Consider the following 21,843-nt stretch of genomic DNA (forward strand, 5'->3'; position numbering starts at 1 on the left):
AAAATGAGTGAGGAGAGTGGTGAGAGAGGGAAAAAGACAAAGAACGAAGGAGAACGAAAGGGAGGTCGACGAGTTGGACCGCCGGGGACAGTGGCGGCGGGCGATGGGGTCAGGATCGAGAGTAGGGTTGTGGCTTAAGATAGTTAAAGTTAGGTGGATTGTCTTTTATAGTCATTTAAATTTGACCTAAAATTGTAATTCACTAAATAGTGAGAAGGGTATGTAACCAGAGGAATATGAGTGATCATATATTCATATAGCAACCCTCTAGATTTATTCAGTCTAGAAAATAAAGGTTTTTATGGAAAAGAAATTAAACCATGTATCATGTAAAGGTTGTGGTATGATCGAGGTAGGATCATACATATTCTGAAAAGTGCACACTACATACATGGGAAGGATTCCACTTGGTCCATACTACATAGTGTTATGGTGCTGACTGCTGACTAGGCCTAGCAAAAAAATATCAAAAGCACAACATGGAGAAAAACTGTAGTTTGCTGCACACATGACAGTATGACACACCCATCTGGAAAATAGAATCAAACACAACCAAAAATAAAATAAAAAAATAAAAATTGTAAAATATAAAGAAGAAAAAAGTAAAAAGAAAAAAGGCAAGTAAACCGAAAAGCCCTACACTCCAAAAACATTTTCGTTTTAGCTCCCTCTCTCTCTTCCCCCTCTCTCTATTTTTCTTCTTCTTTCTTCTCGTTCTCGTTCTTTTTCTGTCTGTCTACTTGTCATTAGATCAATTCAAACACCCCATATAAAAAAGTTCATTTTTTTTCGTTTCCATTATTATTTTTTTCCTTTTTCTTTTCAGTACATGCTCGTTTAGTGTCATCTAGAGAGGCCAATCCTCTCAACCCCGCAATTCGTATTCTCCATCTAAGTCAGTTTCTGTTTCCTTTTTGGCCTGCTTCCCACATTCTCACAAACTCAGTCTCGGTCTCTTTTGTGGGTTTGCAAAGATGAGTGGTGGTGGGTTTAGGGTTTCAATTCCAAACAGTGTGAGGAAGACGATCCAGGACATCAAGGAGATCACGGGCAATCACAGTGAGGAGGAAATCTATGCAATGCTCAAGGAATGTAACATGGATCCCAATGAGACCGCCCAGAAGCTTCTCCTTCAGGGTACCTGCAATTCCTTTTTTGCTTTTGCTCCCTTGCTTGTTTTCTTTGATTTTTGGTTGCTTTGGGGGGTTTGATTGTTTTGATTTCCTTTTGGTGATTTGACGTGATCCGTGTGCTAAAGTTATTGTTTTTTGTTCTGGGTCGTGTTGGTTTGGTGCTGTTTCTTGTGGGTTTGATTTGGTTTTTGATTATGTGGGAAGTGGGAATTGAGTTGGGCTTTTGATTTGCTATGACGGGTTTTCACTGTTTCTGTGCTTTTTATAAGAGGCTAGGCTTATTTGGATTCTGATATCATCTATAGGAATTGAGCTCCTGCTTTGTTGGTTCATAGCAACCATGTTCAGGCTTTTCAGAGTGACTATGCCACTAGTGAGATGCATTTGTGTGAAATCAGAAGATATGGACTTAATTTTACAATTAGGTTTTAATTTATATTAAACTTATGGTAATTTTTGGGGTCCAGAAGTAAGCTACAGCTTCCACTATCCATTTTTTTACAAGTTGAGATACATGTTTTTAGGTTTAATTTTCCATTTGGTAGGTCTGGAGCATAGATGAAAAAAGAAAATAAATTTAGTACAGTGCCGTTTTGGTTTAAAATTTCTGAAAGCTACATTCTTTATGGAATATTGTTGCATTGGGTGCAGTGAAGTGGCCGGTTCCTGCATACTCCATCCCTAGAAAAATGTAAATTAAAAACTTTGTCATTTCCAAAATTTAGTCCTCCACCCACATAGTATTTACTTAGTAGCCTGGTGGAGCACAATGCAAAGCTTATAATAACAGTTTGATAGATCCATGAATCATGAGATCGTTGTGCTTTGTTGTGATGATGTATGAAACGTTGTCAAATACTATTAGTAGTGTAAATATGGATATATATACATATATATATATATATATACGTGTGTGTTGGTGGGTTAAATGTTGTTGGCCTGCAGTTTCAATGCAAGAATTATGTGTTGACTTTTGTTAACCTAGGAAGTTGTTGAACAGCTGAATGCCACACACTCTCTCTCATGCTTGCTCACACTCTCACACTCTCACACACTCATTAAGATTAAATCTACCACCAGTGGAGAGCCCATCCCACTCATAGCCACTTCAGCAAAGGTGCCACTTGTCATCTTTGCATGCAAATTGTTATTCTCCTAGGTCTTAAAATTCACTGTTGTCTGTTGTTGTGTACTTCTTTGTAGTAGTTGCCAAGGAACAATGGTTTTACTTTCCATGATAACGGCATTTGTGTCTATCTCTACTATGTGAATGGGTATTGTCATTTGATGTTTTGTTGTTCTTGCTCCTTTTATTTGTTGTATTTTTAAAAAACCAAAATAAGAGTTTATGTATTGGCCTGCAGATCCATTTCATGAGGTCAAAAGGAAACGTGACAAGAGAAAAGAGGTAAGAGATTCCAATCATGAGTCGATTTTGTTACCAGCCGAATTAGTTGATTTGGGAAACTGGTGGGTAAGGTAGTGGATTTTTTAATTTGTTCTATCATGAAGCATCTCTCTCTCTCTCTCTCTCTCTTAAAAAGAATTATTGTGTGGATTCCTTACAGGTTTGTAGAGTTGAAAATATTTAGTTTTTGGTACTTATTATTTTGCTTCTGATTCATATATATGTATATATTTTAAATTTTGAATATCAATTAGTTGTCTTTTATATCTTGCAGAATATGAACAGAGAGGTTGCAGAGTCGCGGTGGAGACCTGGAACGCAGGGACGGGGAGGTAGGGGTGGTCGGATGAATTTCCCACCTCGTTATTCACATGGTAAGTGACATTCAAACTAGCACTTGTTTGAGGGTCAGTATTGCCTGTATGTCTCTTTTACCCTTGTAAAAATCTTTGGTTCAATTGTACACTTTTGATTATGTTTGTCAATTAAGACAAAAGGTTATGTTTGTCTGGTGACTATAACTGTATATGCTCTTTTCTCCAACTACTGCTGGATAATATTAATCTAACACTTCCGGTAAAAGGTTGCCTAGTCTGGTGTGCTACTTCTTTTTATTTTCTCTGCATCTCTGGCCTTGTGTGGAATTGAGGAAATTATCTTCTCCCCTCCTACCCAATATAAGTGCAGTTAATAGATTAAAAAATGTTGGTTAGCATGTTGTGTGTCTGTCTTAACGGTTTTCATTTTATTGTGCCATTGATGTCAGGCATAGTAGCCATAGCTAATTTTCTCCTTTATACTTCTTGTCAGATGCTGGTGGTGGCAGAAATTCAGGTCCTGGAACTGAGAATGGACCCAATCAGGTTGCAGAGAAGGGTGCTGCTCCCTCTTTGCCTACCTCTCGTGAGACAAAAAACAAAGAGAGAAGTCTGGTTACAAGGTGGATATAGTTTTAAATCCAAAGCGTTTTTATATGTGTGAAGGCCATTTGTTCTAAATGTAGTTTATAGTTGGTACAACGCCTACAACTTATATGTTTAAAATTTTCAATATCATTTGCAGCTCTGTACCTGTCACTGTGGATGGGCCTACCAATGTCGGTTCTGGAAGTACTAGTGCTGTGCATGCCTCTCATTCATCTGCTGGAAGCGGTCCTGAAATAAGTTTGTCATTGGTTGGGAATAAATCGGGAAGTTCAGTGCCCTCAGTTGATGCAAACAAAAAACCTTCCATTGCATATGGAAATGAGGACTTGCATGAGCAGCCTGCACCAAGCTCCAGTAGTAGCTCTGTGTTGCCAACCCCAGCATCTACATTGGCAGTTTGTTTCTCATCTTCAGATCCTGTACTTGTGCCATCTAATGATTCACGGCTCCCAGGTTCTGTGGGCACAATTAAACGTGAAGTAGGGAGCCATCATCCTCCTGGTGAGTCAATTGCAACCCTTGAGATTTATTTAATTTCTAGTCGGGATTATGGACATTCAATTCAGTTTGAAAGACTATTTTCTCTCTCACACCCCCCCCCCCCCCTTCCCCAAAAAAAAAAAAATTCCAGAATATTGAGATGTTGGTTAACTTGTATTAGCATTTTTGGATGACAATATAGCAGCTTCTGAGATTGGTAGCTCCTCAGCACAAGTGAAATTGCCAAGCAAAACACAGGGTGTTGGGAAAATTCAGGCATCTGAGCTTTCACACCCTTCATCTACATCAACTCATGGTGGTTCGGTTAGTCGGCCTTCGTCTAATTACAGTAGCCGGTCACAACAACTAATTGGCACTCAGAAAGGTATGATATTGTTTTGTTGTGCGTGTAAACTGTATATTTCTTTTGTCTTAACAATTTTGTCGTGTACTTGAAGTTGTCAATAGGTCATATGGGTATCTTTGAGACTCTTGGGATTTTGTTAAAAGTTAGACTTTACCTCCAAACTGCTCCCCCAACAAAAAAGAGAAAAAAGAAAAAAGGAAAATACAATGACCTGCCTTTTTCTTTTGTGATTTTATTGATGTGGTGTTGCATTATATGAAGGCTCTCCATTTAATGTTGAGGTTGTTCTGATCTGTTTGAAGCATTCAAAATATTGATTATTGTCCTGGAATTATTGGTCCTTCTTATCTATGTGTTGATGATGACTTTTGATTCTTACACAGGAGAATTTTACTTAACAAAGATGAGCTTAGTTGTGGTTAGAGTGATTGACTGACATTCTTCTGAATGTGAAACATGTTTGGCTGCTTGACAATTAGAGTTTGTCTCTCTTTTTTGGTCCTTATTGCCTAGTCCTCTTTTAGATGACTCATTTCTACTTTGCAAAGAAGGAAATCAGAGTCCATTATTTAGTAAATATGGAGATAATCAGTATATACAGGGTCATGTTTTCTGGCTAATAGAAAAATTAGGTCAATTACCGTAATGAGGAAGCTACACAGAATATATAATTCTTAAGTTGATTTTACCAGTTTTCTCAACAAAAAATACACTTAATAACGTGATGTTTTAATATTTCTTGATATTTATTTATTTATGATACTTCTGATATTCTTGACTTGCACAAAAATTTGAATTTATCATTTCTGTCTTCAGCAGTTGGTACCAACAAGGAGTGGAAACCAAAACCAATAAATTCTGCTGTTGTTCAAGGTTTGGGAACAGCTGGTACAGCTGGCACATCCGAGGTTCCTGCTGATCCGGTAGAGGCCTCTTCCCAGTCACAGTCTGTTTCAAGTGTCCTTGATTCGGAAGAAGCAACTTCAAAACTGCAGAGGAAGCTGGAGGACTTACATCTTCCACAGCGCAAAGTAGTTATTCTTCCAAATCATATCCATGTTCCTGAGTCCGAAAGAACCAAGTTGAGTTTTGGAAGTTTTGGTGCTACTTTTGGCCTAACTACTAGCTATGTCAGTAATCCTGAGAGTGATAAGAGCTCAACACCTCGGTCTGAAACTTCTCAGATTATTGAAGAAGCTGTAGAGGAACAGTCCACAAGGTTTGTAGTTATGATTATTTCTTTTACCTTAACATAATTCTGTGTATTTTAGTTTGTCTAAGTCTGGGGATATTGTTTTCTTATCTCCCTTTTTGTTGAATTTAGCAAGAGAAGAAAAAGTACTTGCATGAGAAGACAACAAAGGGGTGAAAAATAAGTTCCCTACTTGTTATCCTTTGGTAACATATGTTAATAGAACTAGTAGTGGCAGGCAAATCATTATGTTGAATACTAGGGTGATTAATAAACCTATGGGTAGTTCATTTGTCTGATCAATGTATTTTTAATAGACATGTATTTGATTCAGCTTGATATACATTGTTGACCCATTCCCTTTCAGTTTTAGCTTTTGGGAATAGTGGTAAAGCAATTTGATCATGGTATTAGAGCATGAGATTCTGCGTCGAATGCCTACAATTCGAACTTCCCAATATAAGTTGAATTACACATGTTGGGCTTTAGTGGTGGAGAGAGACCCACATGACGGGGGGAGTGTTAATATAAAATAACATACCCTAGAAACTTAAGCTTTTGGGAATAGTGGTAAACCAACAAACATTATCAAATACTAATCATGCAATAAAGCTCATTTGCAGGAAATTAATCCCTTGCCCCTTGCCCCTTGCCCCTTCTCCATCACTTTGTCTCTTTTTGGATTTAGCAATTATAGTGTACTGTTTGCAACTTTGAAAAACTGACAAATTTCTTATCTTGTATCTCCATCTTTAATGCGGTAGTATATTCTCTATATGATTTATTTTTGGTGAACTTGTGCTGATGTTATTTTATTTAAAAATATCTTGCTTCCAGCAATCAAAATGCACTGGCAACTACTGGTGACGGTGATTATCCTGATCATCCGCAATCACCTACTCATGTACCTGAAAATATATCATCTGGTGATTGTGATGTCTCATCCAGTGCAACCCCAGGACATAACGAATCCAAGCATGACACTGCATTGCCGTCTGGAGGGCAACAATTCTCGGTAGCTCATTCTTCTCCGAACTACAGTTTTGGGTTTGTGCCCCCAATTTTAGGAAGTCAGCTTGCACCATTTGAAAACTCTGAGTCTCAAGCACGTGATATTTCTCGCCTTCCAAGCTTTGTAGTGAGCTCTCAAACCTAAGTTTCCTCTTTTATCAGATCTAGCTATGTTGTAGCTGCTTAATTTTTTTTTTCCTTGCTGCAATATCTATTGTAGATCTTGCTATGAAACATTTTCTGACTGATTTGGCTTGCCAAACTTTGATATTAGATGCTCCTTTCTGATTGACTTATCTTTGATTTTGACTCAATTGATAGCAATCTTAACTTTGTGTGTTCATAGGTACAACAACCCTTTGACCCAACAAGTTATTATGCCCAATTTTACCGCTCTGGTGCTGATAGTGATGGCCGCCTTTCTCCTTTTCCTTCTCCTGGTGTTTCCACCAAGTACAATGGGAATGTTGCAGTATTGCCTCCTAGTTCTCAGTCTTCGCAAGAGGTTTGCAGCACTAAAAAAGCACCTTTGTTTTTATTTCATGTTGAGAGAAGAGTTGTGCTCATTTGGTTTTGTACTGTAAACATGTTGGCTGATGTCTTCTTGGTGTCATTTCTATATTAATGTGTGTTCACTGCTGTCTATGACTTTGACATGATCAATGATTGTCAGGTTTGGGTGGTTCTAGGTGATAAGTCATTGTTCTTTTTTCTTTTGTGTGTGTGTGTGGAGGGTCTAGAGCGAAAGGGGTGTTCTGGGATGCTTTCTTTGTATTAGTTTTTTCTTTTAGAATAAGCCAAATAAGCAACCAAGAAATCTTATTTTTCCTGCAGTACATGTGCTGTTTGCCTTGCATTATTTTATTTGACTTTGTCACTAAAACACTTTGGGGCAATGTGCTATGCTTGATGAATGGCTAAGTACAGGCTATATGTGGCAGAAGTTTGTTGCTAACTAGTACAAGTGTGGCTAGAAGTCTAATTTTTGAAGTCATAGGGTACATAATGAAAATCCATCTTGGTCAGATGATAATAGAGAAGCCCAATCAAGCGTGAGATTTCGATTTCATCTTAATATATATGGTCATGGTGAAGTGAGTCTTAAGCTCTTTGTAGGGAAAACACTCACAATAACACCTGATTAATTTTTATTTATTTTTCTAATACTTTTTGTCTTCAGACACCTCCACTTTGCATACTAGCAAGTAGCAACCACAGATGCATACCTGGAACAAAGGCATTACATGCTCAAGCACCCCCATGTTTGATCTTGACAGTAGTAGTCTATTAAAATGTGGTATTTTCTCATGAAAAACTATGTTCAAGCTTAAAATTATACTGGGAAAAGTTTTTGCATTAATGTTTACTTGTTTAGGTTTTCTCTTAATCAGGCAGGATTGAAAATTTATTTTATTGGATATTCTGAGGCAGTGTTATAATTTTATATCAATAATTGGTCTCTGATAGGCATAATTGTATGTTCATATGTACGTCTTTCTGAGATGTGTGTCACCTGTGAGGTGACACGTGTTGGTATTGTAGATACTTTCTTTTTTTGATGCTATTATATGTCTGCAGGGTGGGGTTCTATCTGCCGCTGGTCCAACACCATTGGTGACACAGGCTTCTGGGCTCGTGCAAAGCTCAATAGCTGTAACTCAGCAGCCAGTTCCTGTGTTTCGACCGCCAGCTGGGGTGCACATATCTCATTATCCTAACTACATTCCATACAGTCACTATTTTTCCCCATTCTATGTTCCACCTCCAGCCATCCACCAATTTTTGGGCAATGGTGCATTTCCTCAGCAACCTCAAGCTGGTGGTGTGTATCCAGCTCCACCAGCAGCAGCTGCCACAGGAGTCAAATACTCACTGCCACAATACAAACCAGCGACTAACACAGCGAACTCCACTCATATCGGAATGGCAAGTGGTTATGGACCATATGGCTCCTCCCCAGCTGGTTATAATCCCAGTTCTGCCACAACAGCAGGCAACTCTACTGCTAATGAGGATCTTGGCACATCTCAGTTCAAAGAAAGTAATGTATACATCACGGGACAGCAGGTTGGTTTTTATCTTTTCTCTATTATTTTTTGGTGTCACTTTCTCCTTTGGGACATCATGGGTCTGGCTGCACTGGGCAGTAAATCTTGGGCTTGGCTTCATGTGTCAATCTGGTCGGAGTTGGCCAGGCCCACCCAATTCCTGGGTTTAGAGGTAGTTGATATTGGTAGTGTATATAATAGGTGGTTATTTGTATTCATGGAACCCATGTTGTGGAAGTGGTGGAGATACTGTGATGGTTTGATGTAGTCATGATTGTACTTAAATTTGGAGCAGGTGGTGGTGTCTAATATAGTAATTAGTGGTAACTGATGACAGGGACTGGTTGTGATATTGTTGGTGCATGCAAGTGCAGTTGCTGGTGGCTACTGTTTAACTTTATCCTTTCTTTACTCCATTGCATGATATTTACAATTTGCTTATTTACAGAGTGAAGGATCTTCTGTGTGGGTTGCTGCACCTAGTCGAGAAATTTCCAGCTTAACAACAAGTTCGTTTTATAACCTTCCACCACAGGGTCAGCATGTGACTTTTGCCCCAACGCAGGCGGGCCATGGCACCTTTGCTGGTATCTACCACCCTGCACAAGCAGTAACAGCAGCAACTGTTCATCCACTTCTGCAACAGTCCCAGACCATGGCTGGGGCTGTTGACATGGTGGGACCTGGGGGTAGTGTTTATCAGCAGCCTCAGCATGCACAGATCAACTGGCCGAGTAACTACTGAAACAAAAATGGAGTTTTTGTAAACTTTAAAACAAGAATTGCAAGTCCAATCTTGGGAATTTTTTTGGGCAACTCCTACTAGTTTGGGTGGAGGGAGACATCAAGAAGATACGAAGCTGGCTGAGATTGAGTGTACATCTGTAAGAGGAGGCTGGAAAAAAAAAATATTTGCCAATAGTATCTTCTGATTGTTTGGGTTTCAGGACATAAAAGGTGGACAAAAATTTGCCAATAGCATCCACCTGTAACTGAAATTGACCATTTTAGTTAGTCAAGGTAGGCATGGCAGGTCTTCTCTTTCTTGCTGCTGCTAAATGGTGTTACCATTTTTCCCTTTTCATAGTTTCAAGTCCTCTCTTGCTTCCCCCCTTCCTCTCTCCTCTCTCCTTTGTTCTTTCTACTTTCTCTTTTGAAGTTTTTGAACTTAGAATTTACTGTTGAGTGGTGAGAATCTCTTTCATTCTTTTACTCTTCTATATTTGAGGTGTTATAGGTTTTGGAAGGTAAGATATAGGCTGGTGAAGAATTTTTCCATTCCATTGTTCTCGCATTTCCTGCTGTCTTACCTGTAAAGAGAATTTTGATAGCAAGAAAAATCTGTATTGAACTGTTGTATTGGTATAACAGAAGCAAACATCTCAATTGTAGTAGCTGACTCAGGATTCTCAATGCTTCTCATAGTTTGCAGGGTCCTGAGTCAATTTTCTTTTCCTGTCCAAATGAAAAACGTGTAGATGAATTCTGTTATCAGAGTGCAGAATTCTCTTTCTAGTTTCCCCATTCTCTGTAATATTAACCAATTAGGACCACTTCTTGGCATGGTGATAATATTCCCCGGTTGAATTGATGCTTGAATAGTGTCATACTTGATTGGTGGTATGATCGAACGGTGCTTGAGCCATGAGTAGGCAAAGACCATTTGGTGCGATGAGTTTGATGTGTTGTGGCCTAATTGTACCAAATGAATGCCAGCTTAACGGTATATAGATTTTTGTTGGAAACGTATTCCCTTTTGAAATCTACTGCGGGCCAACAATGCTCTGATAAACATGCCGACACTGGTTACAAAACAAAGCCAAAGCCAGCCACGGACTCTTCTTTGCTAACCTGCCTAGATGTCATCCTTTACTATTCTAACCATTGTTAATCTGAGATTAAACATCTTCCTATAACTTTGCCCAATCAAGGCCAACCAAAAAAACAAATACAAGTCTTTGTTTCTTGAACTCATCGATGTGCATAGTGTTATAAGTATATGCCAAGTGTTTCTGTACTAGACTGCTCTGATAAATGTCTAGCTGCATAACTACAGCTTAGTCAAGATGCTCCACAAGTTGCTCAATGTCCACAAACTCAAACCATTCTCAAGGCGTGTGCTGCATAACAAGGCAGCCCCAGCAGAGCCAGAGGAGAGTGGTACATCCATCCTGAAGATTGTCCATGCAGGTGGACATGTTGAGAGCCACTACATGGCAATTCCTGCAGCCAAGATATTGGAGAAGTACCCCTCTTTCTTACTGACAAGGCCTGAATTCTTCAGGCGGCCGTGGGATTCGGTAGTGAGACCGGATGAGATCCTCACCCCTGGCACGAAATTCTTTCTCGTTCCTCGCCGAACTGTGAGGAAGCTCCAGCGCAAAATACGGAGACCACCCAGTAAAGAATTTAATGTCAATTCTTTTTTGTCTCAAACTTCCATTGATGTGTCATCAACCGAGACACTTTCACAAAGGAAAGATGGTCATGAGACACTTTCACAAAGAAAACATTGTCATGGACCTCATGGTAGTGCAGGTGGTGAGGTGAGTGAGTCTTCTAGTAGTTGTAGTAGTATTATGGGCAGAAAGAAAGGTGGTGGTAAAAAGCATGTGACATTCAGTGGCATTGATGTGAAGCACAAGGACAAGAAGGGTGGTGAAATAGAGCAATATTCCAGTGATAGCTCATCATCAAGTTCTCAATCTCATGGAGGGAAGAGGAGGGTTCGAAATGTTGTGACATGGCAGCCAACGCTTACAGCAATCACAGAAACTCAGGGGAACGATGTGATAATGAAATAGGAAATTAGCAATGATATATATATGTTGTCCTTCCCTGGCAAAAAAAAAACGAAAAAATATAGTTCAATCCCAATCATATATGATATATCTAGCTAGCTAGCATCATTTTCTTTTTAACAAATTATTTGAATAGATTAACTAAATATCTTCGGCTGCATAATCTATGCATTTATTTATTTGAAGTCATATGATGTAAATTAATAATTAGATTACCATCATTTATACAAGTATACAATATATTGCACAAAGATTTTTCAGTAGAGCATCACGTGTTTTATACAACCTCCAATTATATATTTACATATAAGTTTATTTAAAATAAAGTTTACAATTTTTAAATATAAGTAGTACAAATATCGACATTTCGTCGTAGTATATGATGGTTGTACAATATACATAGTTAAATAGGATAGAATTTCTCCCTACTCTCTCCACAATTTTAATTTGACCCTCTTAATAAATTTACTTCAAGCATGCATGTTCCACTTTTATTTAGCTAGGTTCCATTTCTGTTGAAGATGTAACATAACGTAAATTAATTTAGCAATTTTTTTTTGACTTAATTGTGTACACTGTCAGGCAAACAAAAAATTGTGTAAAAAGTCGGTTAAGTACTTAAGTTTGATAACACAAAATAGTAGACTATACTACACTGTCACAGTGTCACTACTAGTAGTGGTGGAACCGTGACCTTGAGGACCTTATGACCAAAAAATGACCTTGAGGACCTGTTTGTCCTTACTCCTTCAAAAATGACATACCCACTAAACTTCTTACACCTGTCCTTTTGCTTACATAAACAAACCCGCCCTTTCAGATCTGAAGCCTGAAGGGAAAACGACTTCATTGCACCACACTGTCAGTCTGTCACTCACCACACTCTGCACTCTCACCAGTCTTACACAGAGCGAGCAAGCTAACCGTAACTCCGACTCTCTCTCTCTCTCTCTCTCCTTCCATCTCCGACTCTCTCACCCAAGCTACCTTCTCCCACACCGAAAGCCCAGTCTTCCGTCAATCCTACTTCAACGAGCGTCAAAAAATAAAACCAAGAATTGTTGCTCTGTTCGCATCCGAAGAGAAGGATTGGCCTGAACTCGTTACCACCTTGATTGGACATTTGGACGTCTCCCAAAAATATTGGCTCAAAATCAAGAGTCTTAGCCTTTTGAGGAATCTGACAAAAAGAGAAAAATGATAGCTATGACTTTAGCGATCAGCCAGTTTATAGGTGGGAAGATTGTAAAGTCATTGCTATAAACTGGCTGATCGATAAAGTCATAGCTATGATCTTTACCCTTCATCACAAAAAAGCCACGGTAACTTTTGCCGTTTCCGGTTTGAGATTTTCCTCTTTCTTTCCATTCATGATATTACGATATGCTTCTATTAGTTGCTCTCCCACCATTTGCCCAGTTAGTAGATGACTGCATCTTTCTGCCAAATTCTTCAAAAGACTAAGGCTCTTGAATTGGAGCGGCGGCGCCCAGTTTTCATGTGGGCTTGGATCTGTTAAAAGGAGCTTGTAGAGGGCCTCGGGGGTTCTGTACTCAACTTCATCGAGACGGACGAGATGATATAGTGGCTTACAGACAGTGAAAGACAACACTCATGTTCTTATTTTCTTGCCAATGGCTCTTCCCAGGAAGAGTATCCATTGTTCAGAGGTACAGTTTCTCTTTGTTATGTTTAAATTAATTAATGGTAATTAATGAAGATCTATTAATTTCTAATTAATATTTAATTTATTGCAGAATTATTTTGTTAAATGGTTTCACAGTTCACTTGATGGTGCTGGCATTAAGACTTGGGCAGCCATGCAATTTGTTCACTGCTCTTACTTGTACATGGGGAGTGTTAATTTTGAAAATGAGCACCATTTGCTCATCCTTAACAAATTGATCAAAGCTCTGGGCGACTATTCCGTTCCCCGGCTTCAGGTATTAAAGAAAAAAAACTGAACTACAATTTTATTTATTCATTTATTATTTATTTTGGGTACTATGGGGCTGTAGCCCAAAAGAACAAGAATCACTCAGCTAGGAATAAACCTGGGTCTAGGGACCCTACCTCAACTAGAACATGACCCACCCACAGACATAGGAGGCCTATCCCAAACCATACAGCCCAAGCCCAGAGTAATGCCCAATGACCCCAAAACTACCACCAAGGAAGTTACCAAACTAAAGAAATAAGGATGAAAACAATCTTACTCCACATGAGAATGAGAATGAGACTGCTAAGCAATCTCAGAGGCAACCCTTTTTCCAAAGTTAGGAGAATATACGTTCATTGATATTTCATACTAACTTGCTGACCAGAGACACTACAAAAAGTTTCAAGGCACTGTCTCATGATCCTTGCTTGCTTACTAGTGGCCTCACCAAAAAGGATCTAACTCATAGCAAAAAATAGGTGGGAGACATGAGGGCCTTTTTGAGCTGCCAAAATAGGTTTCCATTTTCCAACCTTTCACCTCTTTTTTCCGACAAATGATACAAATGTAAGGGGATAAAGGATCCCCTATCTAAGACCACTGTGAGGAAAGAAACAACTAGTGACTTCTCCATTTACCAAAGCCTGGACTTTAATAAAATCAATACAGTCCATGATCAAATTTAGGAGATTACCAGCAATGCCAATATCCTCCAAAACTAGATTAACAAAACCCCGGTTGGAGCTTATATTATCATTTAGCATTTCTAATCTCTAAAGAGGTGTAACTTTGTTGTATGCTTCCAGGTACAAGCAGCAATGACTATTGAGTCATTCTGTGCCAGATGCATTGCAGATGGTCTATCCTCCCTTACTAATTATATTCATGTTGTGGTTCATGCTGTGACCCCATATGCTGAACTGGAAGTTTATCAACCCTTGGGCCCTCATATGAGGTTGGTTAGCATATTATTGTCTACATTTGATGCATGTGTCTCTATTTTTATAATACCTAGCGCCCTTGAGTGTAACTGTATGTACCTCGGATGATAAATTTTAAAAGTAATTGACAAATCAAAAATATTTACACAAAGCTAAAACATCTAATATATGCGTGTTTTTGGTAAAAATATATATATATATATATGCGTGTTTATCTTGAATCAACAGATTTGTACTGCAAATTGATCAATCGAATGGCATCAGCGTGCATTTTCTGGAACTAAAAGTGATATGTGCCTGTGTTCTGGATCGCTTAGCCACTCATTTAGAGGGACCTTTCAGGCGCAGGGTTGGTAACCTTCTTGACTTATTTTGAGGCCTCTATGGCTCGTAATCTTAACCTGGTTTTATTCAAATTTATGCAGGTTAATGATGCATTAGAAAAAGCAATGTTTTTGACTGTTGTGTTTTCTAAGGAGGTTGAGAAGTATATGGCTCTTCCCTTAGGTGATGCTGACAACAATATCACACATTTGAAAATTATCTCAGCTTCTGGCTAGATTTAATGTTGTTTCTTCTCTTAATGTTTTCTTTCCTTATCCTTCTTTCCTTATGGAGCGACTTTGTGATTCAATTCGCAACAACAAAGAGAAACTCCCAGCCTCTGCATGGAAGGGCATTGAGCCCTTCCTGAAGTTTTAAAGGGCTTATATATATATATACATATATGTTGGTATTTTGGCTATCTTGTAACTATGCTTTCAAATGGTATTTTGGTATTGCTAATTTTGCAACTAGGACTACTGTGGGCCTGTGTACTTAAGACAACCAGACCTGAGGTTGTTTGTTAGTGACTTATGTGATTTCCTTTGAATCTTCAACTTGAATGTTTCTTGCTTAATTAAGTGTCTTGGTCTTTTGAGAACGAATTTTTTATTGCATTTAGCTAGGATGACTCACCTGTATAAATTATTGGATGTTGCACCAACTTTTACGCGAAAGGCAAGCCCCAAATGGACCAGATTTGGTCAGTTAAGTAGTATTTTTCAAAGGCCTTAATTCGGCCAATGCTGAAACAAATGGTGTTCGGGTGCCCTTGTTGACAAGACATATACGCATGTGGGAATATGAATGAGTTATAGGATGGTACTCGAGGTTTCATCATCGAATGACACTGAATCCCAGAAATTAGGCCCCAGGTGCAGATCAAAATTTGGTAACTTATTTAGGGAGTCATAATTTCCATACACGAACCTTGTTCAGATCAAATATTTGGTGCCACTTGTAATGTTGACTGTGTAGCAGTTCCTGGTCCCCTGAGGAAACCTCCTGACATAACCTACTTGCTGTTGATGGCCAGCTTTGTACTGAGGCTGTATGCTTTTACAGTTTACTTACACCAGTGTCTATGAATGGTGCATCTGAAAATAATATAGTAAATATTTGTTGTTGGCTTAGATTAGTTGGAATTTACTGGTAGCCCACAGTCCAAGCTTATGAAGCCTGAGTGATCACAAAGACTGAGTGGGAGTACATTAGACAAATAGTTGGTGATCAAAATCAATATTCAAGCTCTAGATAATTATGAATGTACCTGATTGATCATTTTGTGCATGAACTACAAGTATACGAGCAAAAACACCAAGAAATGCATAAAGGAGATGTTTGCTTGATATCTTCATCACTCTCAAAGTCTCTACTAAGAGAACAAATTAAGCTGCAAACATGTAATGCATGAGTGGAGAACATGTAATACTAAGAGAACAAATTAAGCTAGTAGTAGAAGGAAAGACAATGTTATCGGAGACTTGGTCAAATTTTGGGTCAGAAAAATAATCTCTTGCAAGTTGCAAAAATCCACGAGTGTATATCATCTTGTAAAATATATGCCAAAGAAATGAAATATATTAGAGAGACGTGTCTAATGTCTATTCTTTGTCTAAAACTAAGAAATCTCTTGCAAGTTGACAATCCATGAGTGTATATCATCTTGTAAAATATATGCCAAAGAAATGAAATGTATTAGAGAGACGTATCTACTGTCTATTCTTTGTCTAAAACTAAGAAATCTCTTTGACAATACTTCTTTTCTTCTTTTTGGACAGTAAATTGTTTTACTTGTTACTTTCAATAATTGCAACCGAAAAGTTAAGAGAAAAGACTTATGCAAATTTACTGAATAGTATATGCATGTTTATGTAGAATCAACAGCATGATAGATGACGATGATGAAAGGATCGAGTGGCATCAATTTGCACTTGCTAGAAGTGAAACTGGTATGTGCCAATGTTCTGGCGCATCTCCTAGCCTCTAATTTGGAGGAAGCTTTTAAGAAAAGGGTTGGTAACCTTCTTGACTTCTTTTGAGGCCACTATGGTTGATTGGTTGGTATTACTTGGTAATGATCTTAATCTGGTTTTATTCAAAATTCATGCAGGTTGATAACGCATTAGAGGATGCACTGGTTGCCAACTATTACTTTTCGAGAGCAGTTGAGAGGTTATAGCTCTTCTCTAATTTTATGCTGCATTTACAACTCGAATATATATATATATATATATATATTCCCGTTTAAGTAAGAATTTCTTTAGTTTAAGAAAAGTAAGAGCATCATTTCTCGGTACCATTAGGTAGTGTAGTTCCATAATCGGAACCGTTCATATTTTAAGTCCCTCTTCAAGGATCACCTCTGTAAAAAATCAGCTAAATCGGTAATTGTTTGGTTATCTAAACTGTGCAAACAAATACAGTCCGTTAAATAAAATTGAAAGAATATTTGCTATAATAAATTGGCTAAACAGTTTCTGATCTGGCTGATTTTTTGGAAGGGTGATATTTGAATGATATTTTAAAATATAGACGGTTTCGATCATCGAATTGTAGATCCAAAGAGGATGTTCTTACTTTTCTTAAAGTAAGGACATCCTTACTTGAAAATTTCCCTATATACATAATGCTTTGAAAATCTAATTTATACTTGCATTGTTTTCAGGTCAGCTCACAATATATTTGTCGCTGAAAACAATATCAAACTTCTGAAAGTTATTTCAGTCTTTATTAAGGTATATATATTCTAGACTCAATTTATTATTTATGTGTTTTGCAAACGGCTAAAATCTTAAAGTCTCTTGCACCCGTCCAACCCAACCCGATTTCCAACCCGAATCACCAACCCAAAGCCTAAACCTGAATCCTAAACCCAAATTCTAAACCCAAATTTCAACCTGAATATATTAAAACTATTACTAAAAATTATAGTTTATAACTTTATATAGATTATAGTTCATTACTTCATTGTAATCTATATATATTATATATATATCTCTCTATTTTATATATACCCTATACCATATACCTTGAACCCTAAACTCAATACTAAAACCATTACTAAAAATTATAGTTCTTTATAATCTATATTATATATATATATAGTTTATATATACTAAACATATATGTTTATGCATATGAGCAAAGCCAAATAGCAGACCCTTGAGCCTCTTGCTACAAAAGTCCCTTGTAATTCAGAGACCTGAGATATCAAGGAAGGAATATGGGTCAACTAGCTTCAGAATTCAGAGCCTTGAACAAACAAGAGCTCATTAAAGTAGCAATGATCAATTGATCATCAACAAGCTGTGAATAATTGCTCATGTGAAATTTTCTTAGAAAAAAGTGGTTGCTGATTCACATACAACCAGAATATGAGAATATATTAATATCTTTTCTGCATGCTTGGCTAATAACATGTTCATACATTCAACAATATGTTATACATTAAACTCTAAACCCTATAATATATATGAATTTACTAATTGGGCCCCCCCCTTTTTTTTTTTTCTATATAATGCCGTGGCCTTCAAAAAAATATGTAATTAATTTTGTTTGTGCTTCTTGGATATCGAGACACCTTAAACCCTAAACCTGAACTTTGTCTCCCCATCTCTCTCCTCCCTCTGTCACTCTCTCACCATGTCTTCTCCATCATCACCACTATTCCTGCTGCAGAAACAATCATTGAAGCAGCTTCCAACAAGGACTTCATCAATGATATCTATAGAGATGCCAGTACTGTGATCAAATCCTGTGCTGAGATGGCTTATGGCCACTTCAAGAAGTCAGACGACTCATACTCCTTCATTAAAGCTCTCTTTCTCTTCCAACTCTCAGATGACAACAACATCATCTCAAGCAATCCCGCAATCGCAGTGGATGCCTTGCGCCTGCTCAGCTGTCTCCACACATCGGGAATGCCACCTCTGGCCTGCCCTCAATCTCAGCCAGCGTCTAGAATTGAAAGCCAAGATTGTCCAACGTACTCTTCCGAAAGAAGACTACTTCATCTTTGTTCGAGTCCAATCTTATTGTTTTCTTCCTAAGAATCCCAAAGAAGGAAAAAGAATGGTCTGATCGACCTCATCCTCTTATTGAGTTGGTACTTGAAGAAGTCCCCAGGGTAACAATGATCTGGAATGGCTTATACTTAGATCTCACAACCTGGAGTACTCTTGCATCTCCTTCATCAGAAAATTTTTAAAAATAACATAAATTAATAAAAAATATAAAGACCAATAATAATAGCAAAAAACATGGAGGGAAGTCTTGTAATCATGTCAATCACACTTTAAATACTGGATAGTTAATCTAACTTGCAATACATAATATGGCTTATATTTAATGCAACAAATATATATAAGTAATTGTGCTTGATTACACCCATTAGAGAAAGGATCAAAAGCTGCAAATTGTGCTCAAGCCAGAAAATTAAAATTGAGCATATTTTCCTAGTGTTAGTAGCTCTTTCCTATAACTCAAACATTACTTCCGAAGGAATCTCTTTCCATTAAGTTGCTTTCTTGATTTGTTAAGTGCCCAAAATTCAACAAAATTATAATAAGGATAGATTCTACCAATGCTTTCTATAAATTCCATGAAGGCTACAAGTTGTTAGAAGATACCGGATACTTCTGTGGCGAGTCACAAAAGTTTCTAAAATATTAGGATTGTATTCTATTCTATTATAATATGACCTCTGAAGTGAAATGCCATGAACATATTATATGAAGTAATTGTGGTTGTTATGGATGCCTGTGCCACAAAGACAGAAAAAGACGAAACGACTCACAAGATTGGTTTCAGATGTCTGCTCCCCTCCCGGTACCCTGCCAGTTTTTGGTGAAACTAAGGTCTCTACATACGTGACTGGATTAGGAAGCATAAGAGAGTCACTCTCATTCTTGAAAACAATCCTAAGTGTCTTTTCCTCTCGATTATATAAGACCAAGGTTTTTTGATCAGAACTCATCAGAACTTCACCATTCTCTGAAATGGATGCAGGCACAATAAGCTGCACAGGTGGTAAAACCTTTGAAGGAATTTCCATGAATTTAGTCCAAGATTCCTTCCCATAATCCTCCATAACCCATATTGTAAATGCCATAGCGCTGGGAGCATAGAAATGGCCCAAGTTGAAAATACCTACATGGAGACAATTTCCAGGAGTAGTCCCAATTCCCAACAGGATATGATCTCTGCTGATGAGATTGGATAATGAAACCAGGTCCCTAAATTTCTCACCTGCTAAATCGAAAGAAATTTTTTTTGATGTTTGAGTAATTGGGTAACAAAGCTTAAGGGATGCTCATTTTTGAATATTACTCTCACTCTCACCACTGTGGATAGCCTAAGGGATGCTCAATGATTTCAGGAGTTGTTTTACGAAAAGTGAGATCTAAATGTAACATCTTATGTAGCAAATCTTTTACGCTTTCTGAAAGATGGTCTGGAAATTGCAAAACACATGCCTGAATAATAAGAATTGGTTAGAAAGCCATTATCTGAATATCCAGCATTACTTCAGAAAGAGCAAAGTATCTAGTATTACCTGTAACAAAATCCCATGACTACCAAATGGGTAATCCTCACAAAGAATATAGTATAAAAGAACTCCTGCCGTCCAAACATCTCCTTCAAAACCAGAACGTTCGTGCTTTGCTATCTCTGGAGCCATGAAGGATTGGGTTCCCACCCGTGAGCTAAAGAGCTCTCCATTATCAGGTCTCCTATCGCTGAGCCCAAAGTCAGCAATATAAACATGGCCTTGGGAGTCCACCAGTAAGTTGGCCAGGTTTATGTCTCTATGGACAATGCCTGCTTCTTGACACTGTTGCAGTCCATGAATTAACTGCCAAGAAATAAATCAATTTTACTTATTTTTCCATTCTAATCAAAGGAATCACAAGATTGCAGTTAAAATTCATCACACCCAAAATCTGGGAATTTATTTTGGACACCCAAAGTTTTCAAACCCAGCTTCAAATCTGATTTCAGACTGAATTTGAGTTCCAAACTCTTTCACATTTGATCTCTCTCTCTCTCTCTCTTTCAAATTTACCTCTTCTTCCTAAACCCTAACAATTAAGAATACAATAACTGTATAAATAAGGGCGCGCCTCATCTTTGGTCTTCATACTTTGTGACTCAAAGGGATATAAAGTTTCCACCATCCACATACTGTAACACAAGATATAAATTGCCTTGTCCTTCGAAAGAATCATAGCAGCGTAATACATTGGCATGGTTGAGGCTACGGTGTATCCTAGCCTCTCTCTCTCTGAGCTGCTTCTAGCTTGTCCATGTTTGGAACTTCAATCTCCTTTATTGCAATTTTCTCATTGTTTGTTAGATCTTTTCTTTCGTAAAGATGGCTTCCAGATCCAATCTAATTCTCCATCTTATAACGTCCTTGAAGTATTTTATTGCTGTTTACTCCATCCATTTTGTGTTGTTAGATTATCTGGTTAGGAAAAATCGTTACTCCAATCAATCAATCTAACAACACAAAATGAATAGAGCAAACAACAATGAAATACTTAAGGACGTTATTAGAAGGGGATTTGATTGGATATGGAAGTTATGGACAAGTTTTCGAAGTAGAAGATCTAACAAACAATTAGAAAAATTGCAATAAAGGTGATTGGAGTTCCAAACATGGACAAGCTAGAAGTAGCTCAGAATGCCAATGTATGATTCTTTCGAAGAACAAGGCTGTTTATATCTTGTGTTACAATATGTGGATGGTGAAAACTTCATATCTCCCCAAGAATCATAAGATTGAAACCACTGCCTGAAAGTCGCACTCAAATAGCATTTTGCACAATTCTTGTAATCTATCATGCTCTCTGGTTTCAATCTCACCTCCCTTCAACAACGCCTTGTACTCTATGGATTTCAGAGGATTCTTTGAAGTGAAGATTCTGTCCGCCATCTTAATTTCTCTTAAGGATCGTTGACGAGATTGCAGATCGATCAAATGCCAGAAACCCTAATCCCCAAACTTTCTCTCTATTTGTTTTTTCTACTAAACTAAAGGAGGACGATGACCGCACTTTTCTAAACTTTACAAATGGCCACACGATGAATCCAACGGTCAGGCTATGGTACTTGTTAACCATGTTATCCCACCTGGCAAGCATCCTTCCACGTGGGATCTTATTATTGGTCCGCCGTTCATATTATTGAATCACACCCTGCCACGCTGGCTCTGTCGAAAACCAGCTCAAAAACGACACCGTCCCGAAATCCTCTAAGTCTAAACTGG

At 38.0% G+C, this 21,843-nt stretch overlaps 2 protein-coding genes and 1 long non-coding RNA gene across 5 annotated transcripts; 2 read left to right on the plus strand and 1 right to left on the minus strand.

Annotated features, from left to right (window-relative positions):
* Positions 1–697: 697 nt before the first annotated feature.
* On the plus strand, positions 698–10,083 carry LOC147287956 (flocculation protein (DUF1296)). 3 transcript variants are annotated; one of them, XM_086242044.1, is made up of 11 exons: positions 698–1,137; positions 2,498–2,541; positions 2,816–2,915; positions 3,352–3,481; positions 3,604–3,968; positions 4,150–4,332; positions 5,131–5,533; positions 6,344–6,644; positions 6,864–7,022; positions 8,096–8,584; positions 9,014–10,083. In XM_086242044.1, exons 1-11 carry the CDS (start codon positions 975–977, stop codon positions 9,308–9,310), a joined length of 2,634 nt encoding a protein of 877 aa, XP_086098170.1. In that variant the 5' UTR covers positions 698–974; the 3' UTR covers positions 9,311–10,083. The 3 variants fall into 3 exon arrangements, with proteins under 3 accessions (XP_086098170.1, XP_086098172.1, XP_086098171.1); XM_086242046.1 differs by having other exon boundaries at positions 5,134–5,533; XM_086242045.1 differs by having other exon boundaries at positions 4,153–4,332.
* Positions 10,084–12,908: 2,825 nt separating this feature from the next.
* Positions 12,909–14,944, plus strand: LOC147287957 (uncharacterized). The gene is made up of 5 exons (XM_086242749.1): positions 12,909–13,036; positions 13,124–13,309; positions 14,112–14,260; positions 14,475–14,595; positions 14,672–14,944. The coding sequence occupies exons 1-5, from the start codon at positions 13,001–13,003 to the stop codon at positions 14,804–14,806; spliced, it is 627 nt and encodes a 208-aa protein (XP_086098875.1). The 5' UTR covers positions 12,909–13,000; the 3' UTR covers positions 14,807–14,944.
* A 2,993-nt stretch (positions 14,945–17,937) lies between these two features.
* LOC147287958 (uncharacterized) lies at positions 17,938–21,572 on the minus strand. The gene is made up of 4 exons (XR_015121929.1): positions 21,441–21,572; positions 20,128–20,427; positions 19,369–20,047; positions 17,938–18,760 (listed from the first exon to the last, which is right to left on the minus strand). It is a non-coding gene; the product is annotated as an uncharacterized LOC147287958 (long non-coding RNA).
* Between the last annotated feature and the right edge of the window lie 271 nt (positions 21,573–21,843).

Source organism: Dryas octopetala, chromosome 4 (genome assembly GCF_963921425.1).
Source record: "Dryas octopetala chromosome 4, drDryOcto1.1, whole genome shotgun sequence".
In the NCBI taxonomy this organism is placed as follows: Eukaryota; Viridiplantae; Streptophyta; class Magnoliopsida; order Rosales; family Rosaceae; genus Dryas; species Dryas octopetala.

Coding starts and splice junctions, on each gene's coding strand:
- LOC147287956 (XM_086242044.1), top strand. CDS start 975: ATGAGTGGTGGTGGGTTTAGGGTTTCAATTCCAAACAGTGTGAGGAAG. Junction 1,138..2,497: donor CCAGAAGCTTCTCCTTCAGG/GTACCTGCAATT, acceptor ATTGGCCTGCAG/ATCCATTTCATGAGGTCAAA. Junction 8,585..9,013: donor TATACATCACGGGACAGCAG/GTTGGTTTTTAT, acceptor GCTTATTTACAG/AGTGAAGGATCTTCTGTGTG.
- LOC147287957 (XM_086242749.1), top strand. CDS start 13,001: ATGGCTCTTCCCAGGAAGAGTATCCATTGTTCAGAG. Junction 13,310..14,111: donor ATTCCGTTCCCCGGCTTCAG/GTATTAAAGAAA, acceptor GTATGCTTCCAG/GTACAAGCAGCAATGACTAT. Junction 14,261..14,474: donor CCCTTGGGCCCTCATATGAG/GTTGGTTAGCAT, acceptor TTGAATCAACAG/ATTTGTACTGCAAATTGATC.